General features: G+C 44.4%; 1 protein-coding gene and 2 non-coding genes across 3 annotated transcripts; 2 read left to right on the top strand and 1 right to left on the bottom strand.

The window, feature by feature from the left end:
- Nucleotides 1–1,510: 1,510 nt before the first annotated feature.
- LOC111835052 (multifunctional procollagen lysine hydroxylase and glycosyltransferase LH3-like) lies at nucleotides 1,511–14,933 on the bottom strand. The gene is made up of 19 exons (XM_023794962.2): nucleotides 14,725–14,933; nucleotides 12,811–12,902; nucleotides 12,586–12,722; nucleotides 10,908–11,071; nucleotides 10,680–10,792; nucleotides 10,264–10,327; nucleotides 9,887–9,984; nucleotides 9,413–9,514; nucleotides 8,994–9,125; nucleotides 7,505–7,626; nucleotides 6,808–6,912; nucleotides 6,260–6,385; nucleotides 5,936–6,077; nucleotides 5,300–5,413; nucleotides 5,140–5,211; nucleotides 4,934–5,038; nucleotides 4,693–4,839; nucleotides 4,096–4,221; nucleotides 1,511–2,952 (listed from the first exon to the last, which is right to left on the bottom strand). Exons 1-19 carry the CDS (start codon nucleotides 14,828–14,830, stop codon nucleotides 2,797–2,799), a joined length of 2,223 nt encoding a protein of 740 aa, XP_023650730.1. The 5' UTR covers nucleotides 14,831–14,933; the 3' UTR covers nucleotides 1,511–2,796.
- A 1,879-nt stretch (nucleotides 14,934–16,812) lies between these two features.
- On the top strand, nucleotides 16,813–16,884 carry trnaa-ugc (transfer RNA alanine (anticodon UGC)). The gene has a single exon. It is a non-coding gene; the product is annotated as a tRNA-Ala (tRNA).
- Nucleotides 16,885–23,028: 6,144 nt separating this feature from the next.
- On the top strand, nucleotides 23,029–23,100 carry trnaa-cgc (transfer RNA alanine (anticodon CGC)). Its single transcript has one exon. It is a non-coding gene; the product is annotated as a tRNA-Ala (tRNA).
- Nucleotides 23,101–23,969: the final 869 nt, after the last annotated feature.

Raw genomic sequence — 23,969 nt, 5'->3', positions numbered from 1 at the left:
GTGTATGATGATAAAAACTTGCCTTACCATAAGGAGACCGAGAAACGTTCTCCTCAAAACACACGAACAACTAAAAACTATATGCTGGAAACCAAGACATTCACAAGGTAACTCCATGAAAAGCTCTGTAAAAGTAGAAATGTGTTTATTTTAATTATAATTTAAGATAACGTGAGCCAACTGGCTAGTATAGTTACCTTTTAACTGAAAAAATTCACTCCAGTCATCAAAGAAAAAAGTTACATCAAAACATTTACATTGCAATAATGTATGGCATGAAACAAACTTGTAACTATGTCATTCAGTAATACAAATAATAAAACAACATACCGTTCACATTGGCCTCAAGAACTAAGTTAGCGCTTGATTCCCCTGCACTTCCTGTTGTAGCTGAGCGTGCACCTGACGTCAGTGGCTGAAAGTGCACGTTCAGCAGCCAGACCCTTCTCAAACTGTTGTTTGCTTAGCTGCAGTGATCACGCGATGGGATTTGTAGTTTTATTACCACGCAGACACCCGTGCAGACCAGAAAACACAACCAACGGATTAGTTTTACAGCGATATACTATTTTATTTTCTGCAGACAGCGCTTTTTGGGAATGAACGGAGGTAAGAATTTTAAGACTTGGGTATATTGAATTTAAGACCTAGGATGAAAATCTGCGCATTTTTAAGACATTTTAAGGCCTTAAATTTAACTTTCTGAATTCAAGACTTTTTAAGACCCCACAGGAACCCTGGACTGAACTGCAGGGTTCAGCCTACACCTCATGGCAGTACTAGTGATGGTTTTAAAAAAAAAAATCACATTGGCCACTACATCCAATGCATCCATACCTGCTTATCCTAATCAGCGTCGCCGGGGTCCAGAACCTATCCCAGAAGTTATGGGAGCAAGACCGGGAACTACCCAAGATGGGGCACCAATCACACTCACACACACCATTCACACACCTATTGACAATTTGCTAACTCCAACTAGCCTCAGCATGTTTTTAGGCTGTGGGGAAAACCAGAGGAGGAAACCCCACAATGACACAATGAACATGCAAACTCCACACACATGGAGCCATGGTGGAGTAAATTTAGTCTGCGTCCCAGACAGCCTTTGAAAGATGACTTTCTACAAGTCTGCAATTTGCTATAAACAGATTATAGTCAGGGAAGCAAAACGGGTAACGTTATAGTCTCAGATCTCCAGGGGTTTGAATCCTACCCAGGACGGGCCCAACCCTTTTCAGGGTCCTAAGAAAAAAATAACCTAGTTGCCATTTGTCCATTCTTACTGGCTGCTCAAATGCCCCCCCTGGTGGCTGTCGGGTTGTAAGCAGCTGCTTAGTTTGCTAAAGCCTGAGTCCAGCCCTCAGCCACCCCTGACTGTGTGTGAGCAGTTTTCTTCAAGTCCAAAAACAGCTGTTGCAAAATTGCTGCTCCTCTTTAAAAATATTCACTAATATTCACTTTGTTTGCATGAAAATGTCAATTCCTGCCCCCAAAACAAACCACACGATTCAATTTTAAATAGACTTTTAAAACATACAAATAAATTAACACTTTGTACAAAGCAGAGCACTGACAACAAATGAAACCAAACAGAATCACAATACATAGAGGTATAACAAGATATTAGTAATCAGTTCAGTTAATTAATAACCAATGAAATGCTTTAAACATTCCCTAACATGTGAAGTACAATATTTGATTAATGCAAATCCCACTTTCATGAAGTCTTATAAAAAAATGTGTTAGAGGAAAATTCATAAAATTGAGTGTTCAGAAAAATATTTTAATAAACAAATGAGCTGCAGTATCCTCTGAATATCAACCACCTTTAGAATTGTATGAAATATATAAATCTTTTTATACTCAGGGAGTGTCAAATGCCAGCATGACCTAACTGTGTTCCAAACCAGCTAATCTGACCGACTCATTAAAAGCCACTTCAAAATTAAAGTAACTTAAAATTCTTTAAATCAAAAAAAAAAAAACTGACAAAAGCAAAACCGCTGACAAAGGATAAATTATTTGCATTTGGAAATGCAGTGATTCCTATCCATGTGTTCATGGGTCTGAGAGAGAACACGGAATGAAGTTTGGTTAAATTTCGCTAAATAAATACTTTCTGGTGTATTTATTTAGCGAATCTGGGGGGGGGGGGGGGGGGGAACTTACAGCAGCCCAGATGTAACTGATTGTCAGAATGACATTGATGTCTGAAGCTGAAGCAGGACGACGCTGCTAGGGGATGCTGGGAAACGGGATCTTGGATCATCCAAGTCTCCTAATAAGTTACAAATGATAGCAACACAAGCACTCTGTAGGTACCCAAATTGCTACTAGTTTGGCTTTGAAATGACAAGACCACTATGCAGAACCAACAAGCCGAACGGCTCATTACTGAGGACACTTGGTTCACAGTTGTTCTAGACTGACACTAATCCATGGCTAATACAGTTTATGCCACGATTAAGCCACACCCACAAAAATACCCAGTATTTCAAGTACTACCCTCCGATTCTACTTCTCAATATTTTCCACAGAACTTTAAATGTCACAATATTTAGTCACGTCGTTTTTCATGGAAATTGGAGCCGTCTGCTTTCTTTATAACGCTACAGTTTTTTTTTTTTTTGCTGTAAAATGCTGTAATCTCACTCCAGAGCATATCTTGTCAACCTAAACTCCATTATGGTAAGTGGAAAAAGGCATTTTAAGCAACCGTGTCCCAGCTGAAATGTTCCGTAAATCGTCCTCGACGTCAGCCGCCCCCTGCGGTTCGGGGCCCGGCCCCGGCGCCTAGGGGTCGATGAATGACACCATGATGTAGCGCGTTCCCTGGGTGGTGGGGAGCCCCTCATGGTAATGCGTCAGGCGGCCCGGGTGCATGAAGGACCAGCCCTTCCGGGGGGTCTCCACCTGGCAGTTGTACCGCAAGAATCGGGACCCACCTCCCTAGAGACCACAGACAGAGTCAGACACACACAGGTTGTTACACAGCCACTGAGAAACTTAACCTGCACAGAGACACAAGACATATCAGTTAACATATATCTGTATAACCGATGTCCGTGAAAAATCAAGACACAGTCAATATTGGTCGATACTGCTGGCCAATTTTTAAACTTAATCAATATTCAAATTAGCAGCACCAGAGGTACAACATCTAAAACAATGGAGACGATTTCTCTGGACAATAAGTAATTTCTCGGAGCGCAGGACGGCGGATTTTGCCGGCTCATTTACGTTTACATATTTAGCAGATGCTTTTGTCAAAAGCTACATAGAAGTTTGGCAAATAGCACATTACATGCAGTCAAGGAGTCGACTAAGTGCAGCTAGGCTGAGCTCCCAGTTAATGCCTGGATGCGAGGGGCACAGCAACCAAACGTCAGTGAGTCTCCCAGTCTGCTTGGCTGATGTCTCACGGTCTGAATTATACGATGAGGATGCTAAACGCAATTCACGGGACGTTAAGTAGTCAATGTCACTGATATCAGCTTCCCTGCAGATCTCTGGCACTCAAACTTGAGCAGGTTTTCCTTATTAGCAATATGTCAGTATTGGCCAAAATTTCCACTTCGGTGCTGCACGTTCCCTAAAGAGCAGTCTCTGAAGCTGAGAGGCCATCCATCTGAAGCCAGTTCTCCAACAAGGTTGTTATATTACCCAAAAAAATATCAAAATGTCATACATGCTATTTATACACAAAATTCCTTTTCCTTCTGAAAAAAATTCTGCTGGAGATGCATCAAGTACTTAGCCAAATTACTGACATGGGCATTATTTTCACAACCCTCTATTCTTCAGGTTGGTACTTTATAATTCAGCTGCCCAGTCTTTCCCTGCCCCCCCCATCACCATGCAGACTGTATAATTACATAACTATTGAGTTACATCTGACGCTCTGCATAATTCTTTTACTCTAAAAGCATGTGTGATATTGTTACTTTGGGGCAAAACTGCCTGGAGAGCATCATGGTCGGCTTGCAGCTGACCTCACATGAACCGCTATGGACTCAGAGAAGCTCCGCGCCGCGGTCAGGCGTAAGCAGGCCAGGACGCAGCCTTTGCCAGCTCCAGCCAATCAGCACGCACCTGGAAGTCCTTGCCCTTGTGGTTCAGGGCGATGTTGATGGTATAGGTGGATGAGTCGTGATGGGGCCTCAGAAAGGGCTGCTCGTCAGGTCGGTATCGTACCACGAAGTTCATTATGGCACGGGCCTGGACCAGGACCAGGAAAGGAGGGGGGTGGTTAACAACCGGCCAGGCAGGGGGGGGGTCAGAGTTGTGGCTTCAACGCTGCCATAACATGAAGCACTGCTTGGAAGATGGAGCTCTCTGCTTACCTGCAACTGACCTTCCAACCTTCATTCACACTTAGTAAGTAAACACTAATTAATGACGACGTTTGTACACAAAAGACAAGGAATTTAGTGCTCAGCACCCCGATTGGTGTAAAATTCCACGTCTGCCCCCAGGCTGCGTCCCATTGGTCTACTTGGCTAACAGCAAAGCACCGAATGCTATCAAACCTTATTCACGACTCACACTGATGACACGGCACAGCCTTAAATTTTAATTGCATTAATTGGCAAGGTAGCTAGATGTGCCCCAGCTACCTGCGCTACGGCGAGAAGGTCGCATTTAAGACCAGCTGACGTTGGAATCAGCAGGCCGCAGTTCGGGCCTCACCTTTGAGTAGTATCCAGGGTACAGCTTCTCCACCACGGGCACGATGTACTCCTTCAGGTACTTGAGCCACTCCTTCTCAAAGCCGATCTGGTTCATGTGTATGTCCACGGTGGGCACGTTTTCATACCCACCGGCCAGACGTTCATCCTGTAAAACAAACAAACAAACAAACAAACGTTATTCACCTACGTATTTACATACATGCAGTTAAAGAAGTAAAGATTTACGTAAATAAAGCTACCTTGTGCTTTCCGCCTGACCACTCGCCGTGGTCCTCCATGGTCTCCACCAGCTCGTCGCACATCCTGTCCGAAAAGGCTGGGAACCAGTAGACGTCAGGGCAGGGCTAGACCAGAAAGAGGGGAAGGCGGACGGCCCAAAGAGTGAGAACAGAAGAGGACAGACGGAGCCAGAAGGTCCCGTTTTGACTCCGGCTCCAGTTCATACCTGTTCAACAACATCCGTGTCGTCATCGAAGATCGCAGCGTACTTATCATGGATGTATTTCTCTTTCCAATCCTAAAAAAAAGGATTTCTCTTTTAGGGAATCATCTTGTTCATCCGGGTAATGAGGGAAAGAGAGCATAAGAGAGCGGATGACGCTTACCACGGGGTTGTCAAAAATCTGCCACATGTCAGGGTACAGGTGGCTCGTGTTGTAGTTGGTCGAGGCGACGAGGCGTCCAAACTCGTCCCGGTTTGAAACGTACATAAAGACGCCCTAAGAGGGGCAGGCACAGGGGAACCAAGAGACGGTGAGATGGAGGATAACAGGCAGCTCTCACCTTATGCGAAATCGACTTACGTCAATGTGGAGTTACGCAAAAAAAAAAGAAAACAAGATATGCTCTGATGAAGCACCAAGACAAAAAACAACTGAATATATTTAAACTTTATCTTGTCATGCATTTGATATGTGTTCTTTAGTACATATTACTAGCGCATTTTTTCGCTATTGCATTTCGCTATTGCTGTCATGAATGGTATGGGAAGGTAAATCCGACTTGTGTTAAATATGACTTACGTAACTGTTTCTGGAACAGATTACATTTATCAATCGCAAACTGCCTTTAATGGCCGAAACGCCTAGAGAGCAAGAAAGGGGAGGGAAGTCCCCAGGGCAGAGCAGACACACCTGGGGAGGGAAGCCCCCAGGGCAGAGCAGGCACACCTGGGGAGGGAAGCCCCCAGGGCAGAGCAAACACACCTGGGGAGGGAAGCCCGCAGGGCAGAGCAAACACACCTGGTCTCGGACGGCGCTGCACAGAACCATGTCGGTGTCCATGCCGTCCTGCATGTAGAGGCTGACCTGGGCCAGGCGGGTTCGCATCGTCACCCCGCTTATCAGGTACACCCCCGTGATATAGGGAACGTTCCAGACCCCTCTGAGAAGGGAGAGGAGTTAAAAAAAACAGACACAAGGGAGGGGAGACACAGTGCTTCATGGGTAAAGGAAACAAAACTAATCATGTGGTATGTACATATAGGGGGGCACACACACAGACACACACACACACACAGACACAGAAACACACACAGACACACACACACACACACATATACTCACATGCGTTTGCCCTGGACGATCTCGATGTAGTCTTCTGACCGGGAGTAGTATCCCTCGGGGCTCAGTGCACCCCAGAAATTGGACCACAGTTTGCCATGGCGAGACAACATGGGAGCAATCACTGGCCTGTCATGAAGGGGGGGGGGGGGTGTCAGTCATGTGATTTACAGATATATGTGAACATATTAGTTTGAGCAGTAACTTCTTAAAGCTGGACTCTCTCGTTTTTGGGAGAAGGTCATATGTGAGACTCACAGAAACATAGAAGTATGAGGGGAAATTAAAGGTGACCGAATACCTTAATGATGCACAAATATAGCCTGATACATCCCCAGAAACCGATGTAATTGACATTATGGGCAGCTCTCTACTTAAACAGATCAACTTAAATAAATGTAGACTTGCACAAAAAAATGTGTGGAATACTTGCACGTGTAAAGACACACACAGAAAGCGTAACAGCACCTGCGTGGGCGGAGTCCCCTAAGGACTCAGGAGGAGCTGATCATCAGATCTCACCACCCCTCGATTCTCAAGGGCCGACTCACTTGTTCTCCTCGATAAGGATCCTCAGGGTGTCCGGGTTGATGAGCGCCACGTCGGAGTCGATGCTGAAGTAGTAATCACACGTGGGGTCCTTACGACATGCCTCCCTGTCAGGGGGGGGGGGGAGACGGCTGGTCACACGGGAGCCAGTGGGCTGAGACTCAGTTTCTTACAGATCACCGAGGTACCATAGATCCAGGGGTGGGGTCACAGGGTCACTGGGCCCATCTGAAAGCCAACTGGCCCCTGGAGCGCCCCCTCCTGTCACTGGCCGATTCAAAACATACCACTGGTTGGCCTCTCTGTATGAATTATGGTCCCTCCTATGTCTGACCAGTTAAAATAAAATTTTAAATCCTAGAACAGCCCTTGCATAGACCCCAGAGCTATCGCTCCTAAAGTCATGTGTGCAGCACCTTAATTTCACATTCTGGTCTTTCATACAGTTCTGCAGCGGAGCTGCAGGTGGCGCTGTGGTTAAGGCTATGGATACAACCAGAAGGTTGCTAGTTGGCTTTTGCTATAGGATGAAGAAGAACTTAAGCTGAACTGCTCCACACAAACGGAAGCTTTCATGTGGCATGTAAACCTACCCCAACTGAAACCTGCACACCTGAACATTACTTTGGCTGGAACGCCTTTATTAGAGAGCTACCGGGGCTGGGGGAGTCGGGAGATGGACGCCATCTTGTAACTCACACGGCCATCGTCCGAGCCTCGTCCTGCTGCAGGTTCTCTTCAGGCCCCACGATCCGGGCATCTGGGAACAGAGTCTGATGTTCCTGCCAGAAGTCCTGGATGTGCTTCTCGTGGTAGACGACCTGGGAGGAGCACGAGGGAGGAAGACGGTGAGAAGAACTTCGGGAACGTAGAATCACAGATATCTGACGTCCACTTCATCACATGTAACACCTGTGCCTACTGGCTGAGACGATAATCCCAAACGTCACGGTCATGTTCCCATTTTCACAAATTAAACTCGTCTCCAAACCTGCCTATCTCCTCTATTATTTCCAAGATCTCGTGTAGCTCCCACAAACTTCAGCTCTCCTCAAGACCCAAGGCAGAGCAGCCCCTTAAGGCCTGGAATCATGCTGATCGTCCCCTTTTCCAAAATCACTATAAACTGACGTCTAATTTGAAGCTGGATGCCCAAGTTTGTTCATAATATAACATGCAAGATCTTACTAGGGAATCGTACAGATTCAGTGTGACCGAAATGCTCCAGACCCTCGTCACCATTATGGGACCTGCAGTAACTCTTAAATAAGCTTTTAAATGTCCCCCACTGAGCATCAGTTCTCTCCATCACAACATCTAACCCTCCACTGCGTCAAACTACGAAATTTGTGCAGATTGCAAAAACAAGACAGATATCTTCTGCTCTCTATGTTATTGTTTTACTTTGCAGTCCCATTACATTACTGGAATAACTATGAATAATGACAATCCCTATTAAATTAAATCCCTATCAGAGATCCCTATTAAATTGTTCTGTTTTTACATACTTCATTTCAAGCATAAGCTTAATCTTGGAAGCAGGTGGAAAAGCACTGCACTACACAGATGAATAGTGTATGACTGTGAGAAAACTTGAAATGGCGCAGATTATGCTGACACACACATCCACTTCCTGTTTGCAGCAGGATTACGCAGATACACTTCCTGTTTGTTGCAGACTATGCCTGCACTCACTTCCTGTTTGAAACTCAGCACTGTGTCAGGGTTGCACTTGAATGGGGAGGACTGGAGTAACCTTTCACAAAAACTACACCGTCGAAAAACCCTCATACACAAAATCCAACGATATACAACAACATCCACCTCTTTATATTCAGAATGAACTTTGGAAACTGTGAAAGACATCTAGTATAACATGACCTGAGAGTGGTGTATAGGGCATAACACAGGCTGTACCTCCTAGTTTTGAGCACTAGAGTGCAGCAGGCCAATTTCCAAACTTTGATTATAATATCAGTGAAGCTGAAACTAATGCAGAAGTAAACAATTGATCTATTGATTATCTATTGATTATAGAAGCCGTCATGTACACCAGGGAAGCTACAGAGTAGTGTTGTGAGCATAAGCATCAAAGTAGACATGGGCTGTATCTCCGACGAGGACGAGGAGTCCAGGCTGGGGTGCCCTGGCAGCGCCTGCCGAAAGGTCCGGCTCGGGAGGGACTGACGTTGTTGTGAATGAAGAGCCTGATCCGGTCCAGGGGGTAGTTCATCGTGGTGAGCCTGTGCAGGAACTCGGTCAGGAAGGGTGTGGGCTGCTCGATGAACACGGCCACATGCACCAGGGGCATCTCCTCGTCCTGTGGGAGACACAGAGGGGCACAGCGCGGCGTCAAGCTGTGGCCAGGGAGTGGCGCACTTGAGCAGGCCTAGGAACATGCACTGGAACTTAGCGACTCCACAAACAGGATGTGAACGTCACAAAATGGTGAGGCGACACCGCTCACTATTCGTCGACACTTGTCACATTAATATTATAATTTATTTGTTTAACCAAAGCAGCGTAACTGAGGTAGCAGACAATCGCTGGAGCAATTTGGGGTTAAGGGACTTGCTCTGGGGGGCTTGGGTGAATGTGCGCGCTTACCGGGACGTCGCTGAGGTCCAGAAGATCGTCGTCACAGACGCCACAGCCCTCCTCGTACGTCCAGGCCGTGGGCACGTAGTTCCCGAGGTAGTTCAGCTGCAGCTGCGAGAACAGAGGAGACAGAACAGATTAGAACAGTGCTTCCCAATTCGATCCTCGAAGACCTACAGCCGGTCCACGTTTTAGCTCCCTCCGAGCTCCCTGCCAGAAGGTCCACGTTTTGGGAGCTGGGAGGGAGTGAAAACGTGGACCGGCTGTAGGTCTCCGAGGACCGGTTTGAGAGACACCGGTATAGAGGATGGGGAACATTCCCATGATTCACGCGAACAAAAGCATGTTTCAAACTAACCCTAACAAGTAAGAATTCAACCTTAATTATGAGCAAATGCCCCAATCCAATTTTTTTATTGGTTAAATTGTATTTTTAACCATCTGCTTGCATTGTAATGCACGGTAGGATCACTAATCGCTTACCTTGGTGGGTCCGTTGCCATGTATGATGACAGGGAGGGTGTCATAGGCCACGTTCCGGGCCCGGACCAGCTCCTTCTCGAATTTCAGAACCACCTCCTCTGTGAACATGGGGGACAGGAGTGTAGACATGGAGAAGCAAGACAGAGCAAAGTGTCACTACTGGCAAGTGACCACCGATGGAGGCGAGTCACAGCAGGAGCTCAAGACTACGAGTCACAGAATTTCACTGTCATGGACAGAGGTAGCAGTTGATTAAGGGAATGGTTTGAATAAATGGGGGCACAAAACAGATCGTGTACAGTGTGTGGAAACGCAGAACAGAAAAGCTTGACAAACTGAAAGACCAGCAGGCTGCAGGCGAGAGACTCGAGCCTCACCGAGCGCCCCGTTGAGGTTCTGAAAGATGCGTGAGCGATGATCCAACGTCATATTGAAATTTTTCTATAGGGAGAACCAAATGAGTGACTTTCGCACTTCTGGGATTAGACAGCTCTGACACAAACTCCTAAATAAGCAAGAGATGCTTTACAGCGTGATTCAGGGAGGTCATGAAAGACGTTAAGGCAGGTTAGGAGGCCAACAACAACAACAACAACAACCAAAACAAAAACAAATAGTTCACAACCTTGTCATGAATAAGCAGTTAGATGATAGATGGTTGGACGAATGGATGGATAATCACAATGAACTAGACTGGATTAACAATCATAATGAACTAGGGACAGATAGGGATGTTCCCACTAAGCAAACCAGTGGTTAGAAACCCCCCTAAGACCCCCCCACCAGCTCCTACCCGGTGAGCCGGGTCCAGATAGATCCTGGTGTAGAACAGCTGGTCGTCATCATTGTCCTTGTACTTCCACTGCTGCACGATGGCGCTGAGATCGAGGGCGTAGCCTATGAAGCCTGGAGCAGCGGGCGACACAGAGCGTCAGTCTGCGTGGACAGGGGCCCCGCCCCACCCTGTCAAACCCCACCCCACCCCACCAAACCCCGCCCCGCTGGCACTCAGCGAGCTCACCTCCAGAGTTAAGGTAACGCTTCCCCGTGTGGACGGGAGGATACTTGGACGCCAGCCTCTGGTCAGGCCAGCAGAAGCCCTCTGCGGAGAAGACCACTCGGTGACCCATCCGGGAGAACTTCCAGAGCAGCTCCTGGGGGCCACTGGCCAGGATTACATCATAGCTACAGGGAGGCAGAGGGCGCCAGTGAGCAACAGACCAAAGACCACATACAGCACACAGAGAGATGCAGTTACATCAGTATTCCCTGTGAACATGCATCAGCTGACTGGAAACAGCATATAGCAGAGATGAATACCATCATGCAGCTAGTGCCTTCCTAAAAAGGACACCCCCCCCCAAAAAAATATATATATATTGGATTATATTCCAGGGAACAAGACACTTAAGACACATCAGCAGTCAGTTTTGGCCCCATACGATGTCATTATTTAAACATACATCAGATGATAAATGTGAGAGATTAGAAGTTTGCAAGGATTTAGAAGGCTTAAGGCATTTTACATAAATACAAAATATAATCAATTCAAAATATTGCAAAGGCCACAATACAGCAGAATTTTCTAGAGAGGATTCTCCAGACTGCCATTTCGGGTGGAAAGTAAGGGGTAGGCAGCAGTGTGATTTTGGGGCTTTGCCCAGTCCTATGAAGGATTTCCATTGCCATCCTGCTTAAGGTTGCATTCGTCTGCTTTTATTAGGGAAGAGAGGGGACCACAAAGACCACAGCAGACAGCTCTCTACTGAAGAGTGATTCATTTCACAGTGGAGCACTACGTCCTGATTAAAGGCTCCAGGCTGGGGAACGGACTTCTAAAAATTCCACTGCTCCTTCTACTGATGCAAAATAAGGCATCTCATCAACACAACCGACCAACTCCGCACCGCAGAGAGACGACAACAAAACGGACACTTAAAAAAACAACCCTGCGTTCCATTGAAGGCCCTGTTTTTCCTCCTTACATTCGCTCTACAGCGGCACCTGCTCGCAGCTGAGCCGCTACAGGATTACAGAACTGGGAAACGGCAAGATCCTCTGGGCCAAAAACCCAGCGAAGCAAAAAGCGGCCAGCTAACAGCACATGCATCAGAGGACTTGGATGCGAGTCCACCATTTCATTTGGCATGATGACTGTCATTGAGGAGGAGGATTATGGGAAATGGCACAAGTGGCCTTTCTGGATGGAGGACGGCGTATAGTGTAGAATAAGATTACCCCAATGCAAGAAAAACAAGATTTTTGGGACCAGTCCAATACAGAATAATGTGACGTCTCAGATATTAACTTCACCAAACAAAGCCAGGCAGAGCAGAATATTCAGGAAAGCAGCCATGGAAGCACAAGAGTGTGACAGGGATAAAGCCACTATTCATCACTCTGAAGGCCAGCGGGGCAGACTGGCAGCCCCCCGGTAACCAGAGAGAGAAGGGAGAGGAGGAGGAGGAGACACGAGGATCGGGAGAAAGCAGTGACCAGAACAGAATCTCTCCAGGGAGGCTGGTACAGAAATGAGCTCAAGAGAGGAAGTTATTGGGAACTGTGCTGGGAAAGAGAAACGGAGACCCCAGGGACCATCAAACGTCTTGTAGGGAGCTGCAGAGCCCTGTCTTTTCCTTAAGAAGCCATTTCCACTCTCCCCCGGCGCAGATTCAGCATCCTCTATAGCAGCCACTGACCTGTCCACAAATAGGATGACCAGGTCCTCCCTGTCGCTGTGCCGCTGAAGCTCCTTCTTCAACCAGCGCACTTTCTGGCCCCCTCCAACGGTACGGGCCACGTCCCCACCTTTCCATTCCTCACCCAGGCCCAGAACCTGACCATGGACACAGCGAGGATTGTGAAGTCGGCATGTTTAAAGACAACCATCAGCAGCATGAAAGAGGGGGGCGGGGTTGTGATACCTTCATGGTGTAGTTGAACTGCCGGGCAGTTCTCATGAACCTGTTGAAACCATCGGTCTCCTCAGTGGCAACGGTGATGACCAGCAGGTTCCCTGAGATCAGGAGACACGAGAGAGCATGTATGTGTCTGCTGAGTCAGCAGGAAAATAAAATGAACAAGCAAACACAACAATGTTCTGTGTATAGGCACGGAGCGTGGCTCAGTGGGTTAGGAAGCTGCGTCTGTGATCAGAAGGTTGTTTGTTCTAATCCCAGGGTCAGCAGAGTGATGTCACCATTGGTCACCTGAGCCCCCTTAAGCCCAAATTGCTCCAGGGACTGACTGACCCCACTTTCTCAAAGAAAAATGCACAACAATTTGGATAAAGGCATCTGCTAAATAAGGCATAAATAAATATATTGGTTGGCAAAGGTTCCATCAACACAATGACATTTTAATGTTTTCTTTTTAAAAACAATATGACAGAAAGAAACAGACAGAGGGCCTACAGAACAGCCTTAAAACTTACTGCTAACCAGACACAACCAGCTAACCAGTATCCACCATGACTTGTTTTACTATGTAAACTAATAAAGCAGCAGTTAATTTGCAGGGCCCCCTGACACTGACCGGGAAAAAGAGAAGATGGGTGAATGGGTAAAAATCCAGGCTACTCTCTCCACAATACCATATTCTGGCTTGAGGTCACTGGACAAAATGTTTCCCCAAATTATTAACATCATTACTACCAGGACTAGGTAAGAATGTCTTAAAGCCCATGAACCCATAAGCCATGGGTCACACGAAGGCCTCAGCCCAATCATGAACTGATCTATTCTGCGGAACAGGACACACCCCGCTGGTCAGTCTCTCCGGACCTCTGAGAAGCACGGGAGCGTCGCTGTACATGTGCTCTTCGCCTCGGACGGAAACCACATCTTCAAGCCATGACTGTGAGTTTCAGCCGGAGCTGAGTGAGCTTTGGAGGACGAGTGCAACACAGCAGAATGATACAGGCACCAGAGTCGATTTGCTGGAGCAATTTCAATGGAGTCCTACAGAGATGAGACTTCAACCTTGCACCTACTGGCAGGACAAGCCTGCATCTAACTACTCTCCCGCCAGTCACCTTCCTGATACAGCTAAAAATATTTATCAGACGAGACTTAATATGTTAAATACACATATTTCTGAGCTTTGGTGATAGAAATCTACAATTAAGAATAAACTTGTATCACACATCTGAGATTCTGTTAAACAAATGATGTATGTTGCCGGATCTCTTAACATATTCAGGAAACATTTTACCCGGTACCCCTGAAGCCGCACACGTTTTAGGGTGGGGGTAGGAGCTGTACACGTGTATGTAGGGGGAGGGTCCGACGTAATCAATGCTCCCCATTGTAAGTCGTGTTTCATTCAGTAATTTTGTCTTTTTACTCCTAAACTCCTATTACTACAGTATAAACATAAGGCAAGACAAAAACGGTATCCCTAATGGCTAGAGTTACAGCTATATATGTCGTAATACTCTTAATCTATAAGTGATAGTAATACTATTTCTGATGAGAACTTATTTTAGTTACAAATCATTCAGACAGTTTAAATCCAAACCAGCTTTTAATACACGCCAGTAATCCGTTTTTCACATGTACTACATATGAGGTAACTGATTTTCAAGTACAGGCAAACAAATGCCTCACGGCCGTTTCCGTCCGGTTATTTTATGTTTTACATGACTTAATATTTATTGAGACGCAGATAGTCAGCTGGCAGCGCCGGTGACACGCAGCAGCCGCAGCTTATCGATCGATACTTAATAAGCGGATGCGCACGCACAGCTTGCGGGGTAACTGCACATCGCTATGGCTGCGCCGAGGAGTAAAATGCGACATGGATGGAAGCATCTGAAATCCCTTAAACCACAACAATACCTGGATCTAAGGTCCTTCTGTCCGCAGCCGTCGCACAGACTGTAAAATAAAGGAATGACACACAGATCGCATTAAGTAGCGAGTGCATTGCTGTCCTTCGATACATTCTTGTTGTTTTAGTCTAAGTGTACAACCCTCCTAACTCCTGTTCCCGTCTGCCCTTCTTGTAGACCCTAAGTTTGGGAAATCTTCTATCATGGCTCAGAAAACAAGCCCCACCCCTCTACTAACCACCAATAGGCTTTAGCAAAATATGATTGACTGCGAAGTCCGCCAATACAAACATAAGAGAGTCACTGATAGCCCAATCGTAACGGGACAAATGGATGATTTTTCTAGATGTCCCCTGGCCAAGGGGTTTTGCTGCCACGTCTCAGGAATGCTGGAGGGGGGAGGTGGAGGGAGAGTGCATGCCTTTACAGGGGGCATCCCTCAGTTACGTCACCGCGACGGCCGTGCAGGATTGTCACTTTAAAGCCGAGCTTATATCAGGCTTGGTATTGTTTGATACACAGCAGGAAAACTTCTGTTAGCTAAACACGCTCTCTGTTCTGTATCTGACAGGAAGACTGACTGTAATTTAAAGTCAGTGCGTGTTGAACGGTTTACACCAAAGTTTTTATCCAATGAGACGACTAACTCAGTAACTGCAAGTTCGATTGTTTCGATTGTAGTTGACATTTGAAGTGATGTTCCAATAAACAAGAAACACGATAGAAGAACATTAAGTGAAGAAAACAATCCCATCCAGTGTGTTCTCCTGCTTCGTACCCTGTGCTGCCTGTGACCTTATGCTTGAGATGCTTGATCATGATGGCAACACAGGCAACCGCATATAGTGCCGTCTTCTGAGGAGGCCACTGGAAAGCTTGGATGTGCTCCCACTTCCATGCTGGCTGCCCCATCCTTCCTAGGTGGCATATGCTGCACTCACGGTAAAACTCACTGGATGCGCTGCTGCCTGCCTGCTGCCTCCCCCTTCCCCCACTAGGGGGCACACTACACTCGAGGTACTGATGTGTTAATGGACACAGTTTAAAGCCTGTATCCGTTCTATAGTTTTTTGGACTATTATTGTTCTTGGTGTATATGTGCATCAGATTTGAGTTCCTTTCAGAAAATGGGTTGGATAACTTTATTGGTGGTTGATGTTGTTCTGAAGGATCTGGGTTAAAATTTCTGTCAATTGTGCCGTTTTTTGAACCATTACTGTACTTGGTGATTTTGTGTGTTGGCTTTTTACACCAGCCTCCCAGAGAGTAGGATGACTCAATTGGTTGGAGATAACTGCTGGTATTCTAACAGACCTAGATGTAGTCCTGCGGTTGGTGGTACGTTTTCTTTATTTTCTAAGACTGTGGCTATTCTTGGTGATTTTGTGCGCAGCTCTATTAGTCAGAGATCGCTATTGTCATGCTGAAGGACCCGTATTTGAACCTGCATGTATTCTGTAGTTTTTTGCTCTATTAATGTTCATGCTGTTTTCATATCTCATTCCGATGCCAGTGAGCCCAAGTGCTCTATAGGTTAGCTGGTTGGAGATCAGTGTTTGTTGGAGATTTGTATGCCATTTGAATGAGTGTCGGCATGGCACACAAGGACGGCAGAGGCAAAGGCATGGACACCAACTCTGCCCAGGCCGTGTGCCGTCCTCAGGAAAGATGGCTGGATCACTGTGTGTCCCGTTAAAATAACAGAAATAACAGGAATTTGATTTGCATGCTGAAAATAAGAAATACAAAGAAAAAATAAACAGAAATCGTCACTTTTCTGTTCCTGTTTGCAGCTGAACAACCAACACCTTCCCTAGAAATACATCTGTACACACAGTCTCTGTTTCCTCTGCCAGGTAAAAACAGCTTCCCAAAATCAGACAAGAACTGACCGTAATGTTTTTCTATGAGGACACACATGTACATATGTGCATGAGTTTGATTGGTGTGAATGTGTACATACACTGTGTGTATGTATGCATATATATGTGTATGTATATAATCTGTCATAAGTCTGCATGGCTGTTTTTTTAGTTCATTAAAATTCCATAATATTCCCTTTTCCAGATTGTATCTGTTCATTTTCTGTGTGTGTGGGGATGTAGCTCAGTGGTAGAGCGCATGCTTTGCATGTATGAGGCCCCGGGTTCGATCCCTGGCATCTCCATCTGTCTTTCATAGCTCAGGCAGTGCTGCTGACTTTTAATCTGACGGTCCAGGGTTCAAGTCCCTATTCAGGCAAACATCTCTCAGGAGTATGTGTCTCAGTGGACAAAGCCCATGTGTCATCCTGAAGTAGCCGTTTTCAAGCCTTTATCTGTTTTTTGGACTGTTAATGTTCTTGACTGGCAGATTTCACATTTCAGTCCTTCGTGTTGTTTTCACTGTGCCTGTGGTCAGGTGTCATCACACAAAGTGCCGCAGTCTGTGCCTCTCTCCTCACTGCATGCAATAAACAGTGAATAAATGTTCCTTATGGCTTAACTGTCCAGTCTTAGTCACTGGGGAGTTTATGTGTACAGGTTATCATTCTGCTCATGCCCTTAACATAGTCACTAAGTATAATATCTCACAGAACTGGTCTTCTTGTGCTTATAAACAGCCTGCAGGATATGTGCCCATTGTAAGCTTCCTGCTCCTGGTCTGGGGCTGTGAGATGGGGTTTATGGAAAAGGCCATGAGACTGAGGAAGTGGTATTCGAGTGATAAAGACATGGAAGGAAAAAAACACTAATTAAACTTGTACTTCCTGAGCGGTCACTTGGTTTCATAATGGCAGGCAGTAGGTTGGTACATATACTTTATTGGTCTTGCCGGGGGCGGTGGGGGGAGGAGTGTGGAATTAATTTCCTGGAGCAGTTCTAGGTCAATTCAGCAAGTTTAATAACCACACAATGGTCACACAATAGATGCAACAGGTGATACATTGCACAAGTATAGTATATAGTATAAAGAATATACACATGTATAGTAAACCAGGCTAAACAAATACAGAAGTGCTCTGGCATGGGATCACAGGGGGCAGGGACCGATAAGCATGTGTGTTGCAGTTAGCAGAGAGGAGCCTCAGTAGTCACCAAAGTGCACGGTACTGGGATCAGGCACTGACACCAGGCACTGATTTCAGACAGTGGCATCAGACACTGGCATCAAGCACTGACACCAGGCAGTGGCATCAGGCACTGGCATCAGGCACTGTGACCAGGCAGTGGCATCAGACACTGGCATCAGACACTGACATCAGACACTGACATCAGACACTGGCATCAGGCACTGACACCAGGTAGTGGCATTAGACACTGGCATCAGGCACTGACTTCAGGTAGTGGCATTAGACACTGGCATCAGACACTGACTTCAGGCACTGGCATCAGGCACTGGCATCAGACACTGGCATCAGGCACTGACTTCAGGTAGTGGCATTAGACACTGGCATCAGGCACTGACTTCAGGTAGTGGCATTAGACACTGGCATCAGGCACTGACTTCAGGTAGTGGCATTAGACACTGGCATCAGGCACTGACTTCAGACACTGGCATCAGACACTGGCATCAGGTACTGACTAATGTGCTCCAAGAAAATAGGGTGAGTTCTGCCCTCATCCTCTCTCCTGTCATGTCTATGGACAGCCCTGTTCCTTGATGAAGTTTATTCAGACAATAGACATCTCTATTTGCTATTAGGGTTGCAAAGGGGCGGAAAATTTCCGGTAAATTTCCGGAAAGTTTCCGGTAAATTTCCATGGTAAGTTAAGCTTGGGAATTTTGGAAATATTCCATATTGGAAACTTTCCATGGAAATAATGGGAATTATGGAAATTAATGGGAATTTAGGAGAACTAACTGGGAATATATTATTTCCAAGCATAAATATAAACAGAAATCATAAGAAAACCTCCATGCAAAATGTTTTCAACAGATTTATTTGTAAGTACAGTAGAATAGAACACGTTTCAATAACTTGTTTCATGGATGAATAAAAACAGAAATGTTGAGTTCAATATTACCATCCCCTAACCCCGCTCATTCAAAAATGCCCCCTGTCCAAAAATCTCCACAAAGTCCCATTCAAAAGGTTAACTGAGTTAGCGACGTACGAAGAACGAGCCCCTGGAATGATCTTCAAAACAAAACAGCCAAATGAGGAAGCTAGCATCTTCTTTATGTTATACTAGCTATGGCTTATTTAGCATCTAACAGATGCTAGCATTTTATTTAGCATCTTATCAGATTGCTATCTACCAGATTAATACATTTTATGTGATATTCACAATTTAAACATTTAATGAATATATTTTCCCATAATATCATCCAAACTTACCTCACTTGTTAAGTCCACAGGCTCAAATGTGTGCCTTCAATACTCTTTGTCCTTCAGGCTCAAAAGTGTGGTCCATGTGTACATGTGATGGAGGCATGCACAGTGCCAGTAGGTGGTCTCAATAGCCATGCAGCAAGCATGTGCTCTGTACATGTGATTAAGGAATGGCATGGATATTCAAGTGTATTTGAATTGCATTTGTTTGTTTTTGTCAATATTATGCTAAAATATACTTTGCTCAACTATATTTAAGTTCCCTAAGAAGAGCCAACCTTCAATTTTGAAAATTCCCAGTTTATTCCCATAAATTCCCGTTAATTCCCGTTTATTCCCATTAATTCCCGTTAATTCCCATGGAAAGTTTCCATCTTTGAAAATTCCGGGAATTTTGCAACCCTATTTGCTATTACCCATTGAAAGCTTCCAGGTCCTGGTCTGGTAGCGGAACCTAAAATCCTGGGTTCCTTTAAATCAGAGCTAGATAAGATTTTAACAACTCTGAGCTGTTAGTTAAGTTCTCCCCAAACAAGCTTGATGGGCCGAATGGCCTCCTTTCATTTGTAAATTTCTTATGTTCTTATATATATTTATCAGATGCTTTTATCCAAAACAACATTTTTTTTTTTTTTGCAAAGGCCTGCAGCATTTGGCAATTAAGGGCCCAACACTGAAGTCACTCTGCCAAGCCTGAGATTTAAACCAGCAACCTTTTGATCACAAGTGCAGGCTTCAGACCCACTGAGCTACACACATTTTCAAATAACTGCAATGACTAACCACCCGCTAACTGTCCCCCATGCTGTTATGTTGATGCTACTCTCACGATTCCCATAAGATCCACTGGAACCGGCCGCCTGTCCGCTGGCGCCTTTTCCCAGTGCATATGACAGCCGTCATTGACGGTGTGCTTTCCAGGCTTCTCAGTAATATTCTTCTAATGGACCATGTAAGTGGATGATTCATTTGTGATATTCATGCAAAAGGCTGTTTTGCTTCTAAATCATTTTGATTAAAATATTAATGAGGGCAGGTCACATGATACAAGTAGGGCTGTAAACATATATTAATATATCAACTTATATTAATATATCAACATATATTAATATATCAGCTTGTAGTGTGTGGCTCAGTGACTCAGTGGCAATGACCTGCCAGGTATCTCTGCCTGCATTCTCTGGGAGACGGCAAAGGCTGTAATACGACGTAGAATAATTTCATATTCAGCACACACAAAAAACAAAGGAAAAAGCACTCGAGACAGAACTAGAACAGAAAATTAAAACTTTGGAATCAGCACATTTTGCCTCCCAAGAAAAACACCTTCCCAATGAGCTGAGAAAATGTAAAATGAAACTGCAAGAATTAGGAGACAAAAAAACTCAGTTTTACTTACAGAGATTACGTTTGGACAATTTTGAACATAGAAAAATATCTACTAAGTTTTTAGCAAACCAACTAAAACAGAATAAAGCAAAAGTAGCAATCCCTTCAGTTACAGACCCCAATGGGATGACAATTCATATCCCAGGAGAGATAAATAGGATATTTAGGGACTTTTATAAAAAAATTATACTCACCTAATATTAATCCAACCAATTCTGAAATAGAAGAGTTCTTAAACAACATCGACCTACCAAAATTAAATAACGGCATTAGAGTTACCTCTCTCAATAGTGGAACTTCACAATGCACTACAATGTATACTAACGGGAAAGCCCCAGGTCCAGATGGATTTCCAGCAGAATTCTACAAAACATTTTGGCCTCTGCTAGCACCACTATTCCATAGAATGGTTATAGAAATTAAAGAAACTGGCAGCATCCCTCCAAATTGTGCAGATATTAACCTGCTCCTCAAACCTGACAAAGACCCTGCTCTCCCCTCTAGCTACCGACCAATATCACTCATAAATGCGGATCTTAAAATCATCAGCAAGGCACTGGCTAGTAGAATTGAAAAAGTAACACCTTATATAATACATCCAGATCAAACGGGGTTCATTGAAGGCAGACACTCCACTAACAACATGAGGAGACTAATTAACATAATAGACTTCTGCAACATTCAAAATAAGGAAGCCATAATCGTCTCATTGGACGCAGAAAAGGCTTTTGACAGGGGTAAACTGGAAATTTCTACTGGCAACCTTACTAAAATTTGGATTTAGCGAGAACTTCGTAACCTGGATTAAAATTTTATACAGTTCACCTAAAGCCTGCGTAAAAATGAATGACCAAATCTCCCCAAGCTTCATTCTTAGAAGGGACACTAGGCAAGGTTGTCCACTTTCTCCATCACTATTTGCTATATTTATCGAACCATTGGCAGCAGCAATTTGGAAAAATAATAATATCAAAGGTATTTAAACAGCAAATACAACCCATAAAATTAATCTTTATGCGAACGATGTATTACTTTTTCTTCAAAATACCCAGGGGTCTCTCTCTGAGACTATAAGACTTGTAGATAAGTTCTTCTCCATCTCAGATTACTCTATTAATTGGAACAAGTCAATTATTCTTCCAACATCTTGTGACTTCCAGTTCTATCCAACTATCCCACTTCAGTCTGGGGACATTAGATACCTGGGTATTAACATTTCTGTATATGTGTATATGTGTATGTATGTATATGTGTATGATCACGTGTGTATTCTACATATATATAATACCTATTTGTAACATTATTATTATTATTATTATGGTTGTTGTTGATATTATTGTAATAATTTTTTATTGTTGTCATCATTAGCCTGCTATTAATGTTTTGTTGTTTGTCCTTGTAATGAGTGTCATGTGTGTTATGGTCGTTTGTTCTTTGCATTCCGCTACACTTTGTTTTCTCTATCCCACCCTTATTATTATTCTAATTATTATTTCTATCTACCTTTTTTTTTCTTTCTCCATGGTGATTGAATATCTTTACACTGTAACTTTAATTTAAAATAAAGTTGTCCTCCGAAGAGGGAGGGGTGGTGGGCAGAAAAAAAATTCATAATACAGTGGTACCTCGGTTCTCGAACTTAATCCGTTCCGGACTCCGGATCGAATCCTAAAAAGTTCGAGTTCTGATCGAATTTTTCCCATAAGAAATAATGGAAAACCAATTAATTGGTTTCTGGTCCCTCAAAATTACATTTTTTTAGCATTTAAACACAAAATAAACAGGATAAAACAAGAAGAGCATTTTTTTCTTAATGGCTTCCAAAACATAAAGATCTTATCCCAACATTACCCCTGTCCTGCCCCGATCGGCCGCTCCTTCCGTATGCCACGCCCCCTCGTTAACCTCGTGTGGGATCCCCATGTGATCAGCTGTTTCTGGTTGTTGTCATTAGTCCTCTGTATTAAGTCCGCGTTTCAGTTCGTTTCCCCTGTCCAGTCATTGGGTGCGTTCGACTTGCTTACAGCGCTGGCTTAAAGCAACGCATTCACTTCTGATCCTGACGCAATGCATTATTTTTAGATGCATTGCGACCTCTCACCCGGCTGCACAAACTGGAACCGCCTCCGTGACGACACACCTTTGCCCTTATTGGCTGAATAGTTTAGTTACACGCATGACGTTTGTATCCCAGGCAGTTCCAATGCGTAATCTGCTATTTCTCCCGAATATCACGTAAAAAGCAGTCTGAACTGGTTTTCAGTTAATTTACCTGGTAAAATAAAGTTTAAATAAATGACATTAATGCTCTAATAGTACACGTAAGTTAGTGGTTTATTTATTGTTAGTTACTGTAATGTTTTGCTGCTTTATTTGGTTAATCGTCCAGTATGTGAAGAAGGCATTCAAGCAAGAATTGCATTGTAATATGACTCATTTCCTGGCGCATACAATTTATATTAGGTCAGCGTTCACGGTTCGACTTCTGATATTCAGAGCGAGTTCTAGGTCAAACTGGTTTGTTCGACTTTCAAGAAATTCGAGTTCCAGTGAGTTTGAGAACCGAGGTACCTTTTTCCCGATTGTGTCTGCTCTTTTTCTGTGTGTGGGGATGTAGCTCAGTGGTAGAGCGCATGCTTCGCATGTATGAGGCCCCGGGTTCAAACCCCGGCATCTCCAGTTCTCTTTAAGACCCTTGATAGTTTGGCAGTGCAGCTGACTTTTAATCTGAGGGTCCAGTATTCAAGGCAAACGTCTTTCAGGACAACATGTGGTTCCATGAACTAAGCCTCTGTGCCTGTGGTCAGAAATGAACTGGTTCAAGCCTGGTCAGGTGAGGTCAGGAGAGTTGGCACTGAAAAGAGTGAATGAGGGAGGAGTGTTTTTTTAAAGACATAGTATGTACTTAACCAATAAACATTGAACAACTGTAATAGTTATATATTTTATAATTTTGTGATCCAAATTATTTTTAGCATATATATGGCAAATTTATTCTTTGCCAGTTTCTGTGACTTTTTGGCAAATTCCAAAAATATTCCTATTTAATTCCTCAGAGCCAACTCGTGAATAAGCAAAACCATGAATGTCAAATTTGTGAATCTGGAGGGGTGACTCTGCTGTGTGTTTGCTGCAGGATCCTTCAGCTTTGTGCTCCACTGCTTGATGAAGGAGAACATGCAGAAAGAGTGGAGGGTTCACCTGTTTGCTGTCTGCTGGCCACCGACAGACTGTTCAGGTAGGTACTCAGCTGCCATTCATTCCACCAGTCAGAACACAGACATGTGCACAGAAAAGCATACAGTGATTCTGCCTAATGAATCCCAATAGTATCTGAATAAAGAACACATTTGAGGCTCTAAGTTGTGGGTTCATCTAAAGGTGGATGGAGTGTATTTCAAATAATCATTACAGATGGAGGCAGATGGAGGCAGCAACTATGTGAGTCTTTAAAACACATCAACCTTCTAAAACTAAACTGTTTCCTGTTTTGCCTTTTTTAACCAATCAAATTTCTCCAAGTTCAAACAGGTAAATTTAGGTACAAA

Source organism: Paramormyrops kingsleyae, chromosome 10, assembly GCF_048594095.1.
Source record: "Paramormyrops kingsleyae isolate MSU_618 chromosome 10, PKINGS_0.4, whole genome shotgun sequence".
NCBI lineage: Eukaryota > Metazoa > Chordata > Actinopteri > Osteoglossiformes > Mormyridae > Paramormyrops > Paramormyrops kingsleyae.
Note: the sequence above shows the minus strand (reverse complement) of the source record. Positions and strands in the feature narration are given on the sequence as shown.

Bases quoted from the DNA above. Each gene is read 5' to 3' on its own strand.
- LOC111835052 (XM_023794962.2), bottom strand. From the start codon at position 14,830: ATGTATCGAAGGACAGCAATGCACTCGCTACTTAATGCGATCTGTGTG. The intron at 7,627-8,993 runs GTCAGTCCCTCC...TGCTCCTCCCAG, and splicing joins GGCTCTTCATTCACAACAAC to GTCGTCTACCACGAGAAGCA. The intron at 4,222-4,692 runs GTGAGGCCCGAA...GTCCTGGTCCAG, and splicing joins ACCCTGGATACTACTCAAAG to GCCCGTGCCATAATGAACTT.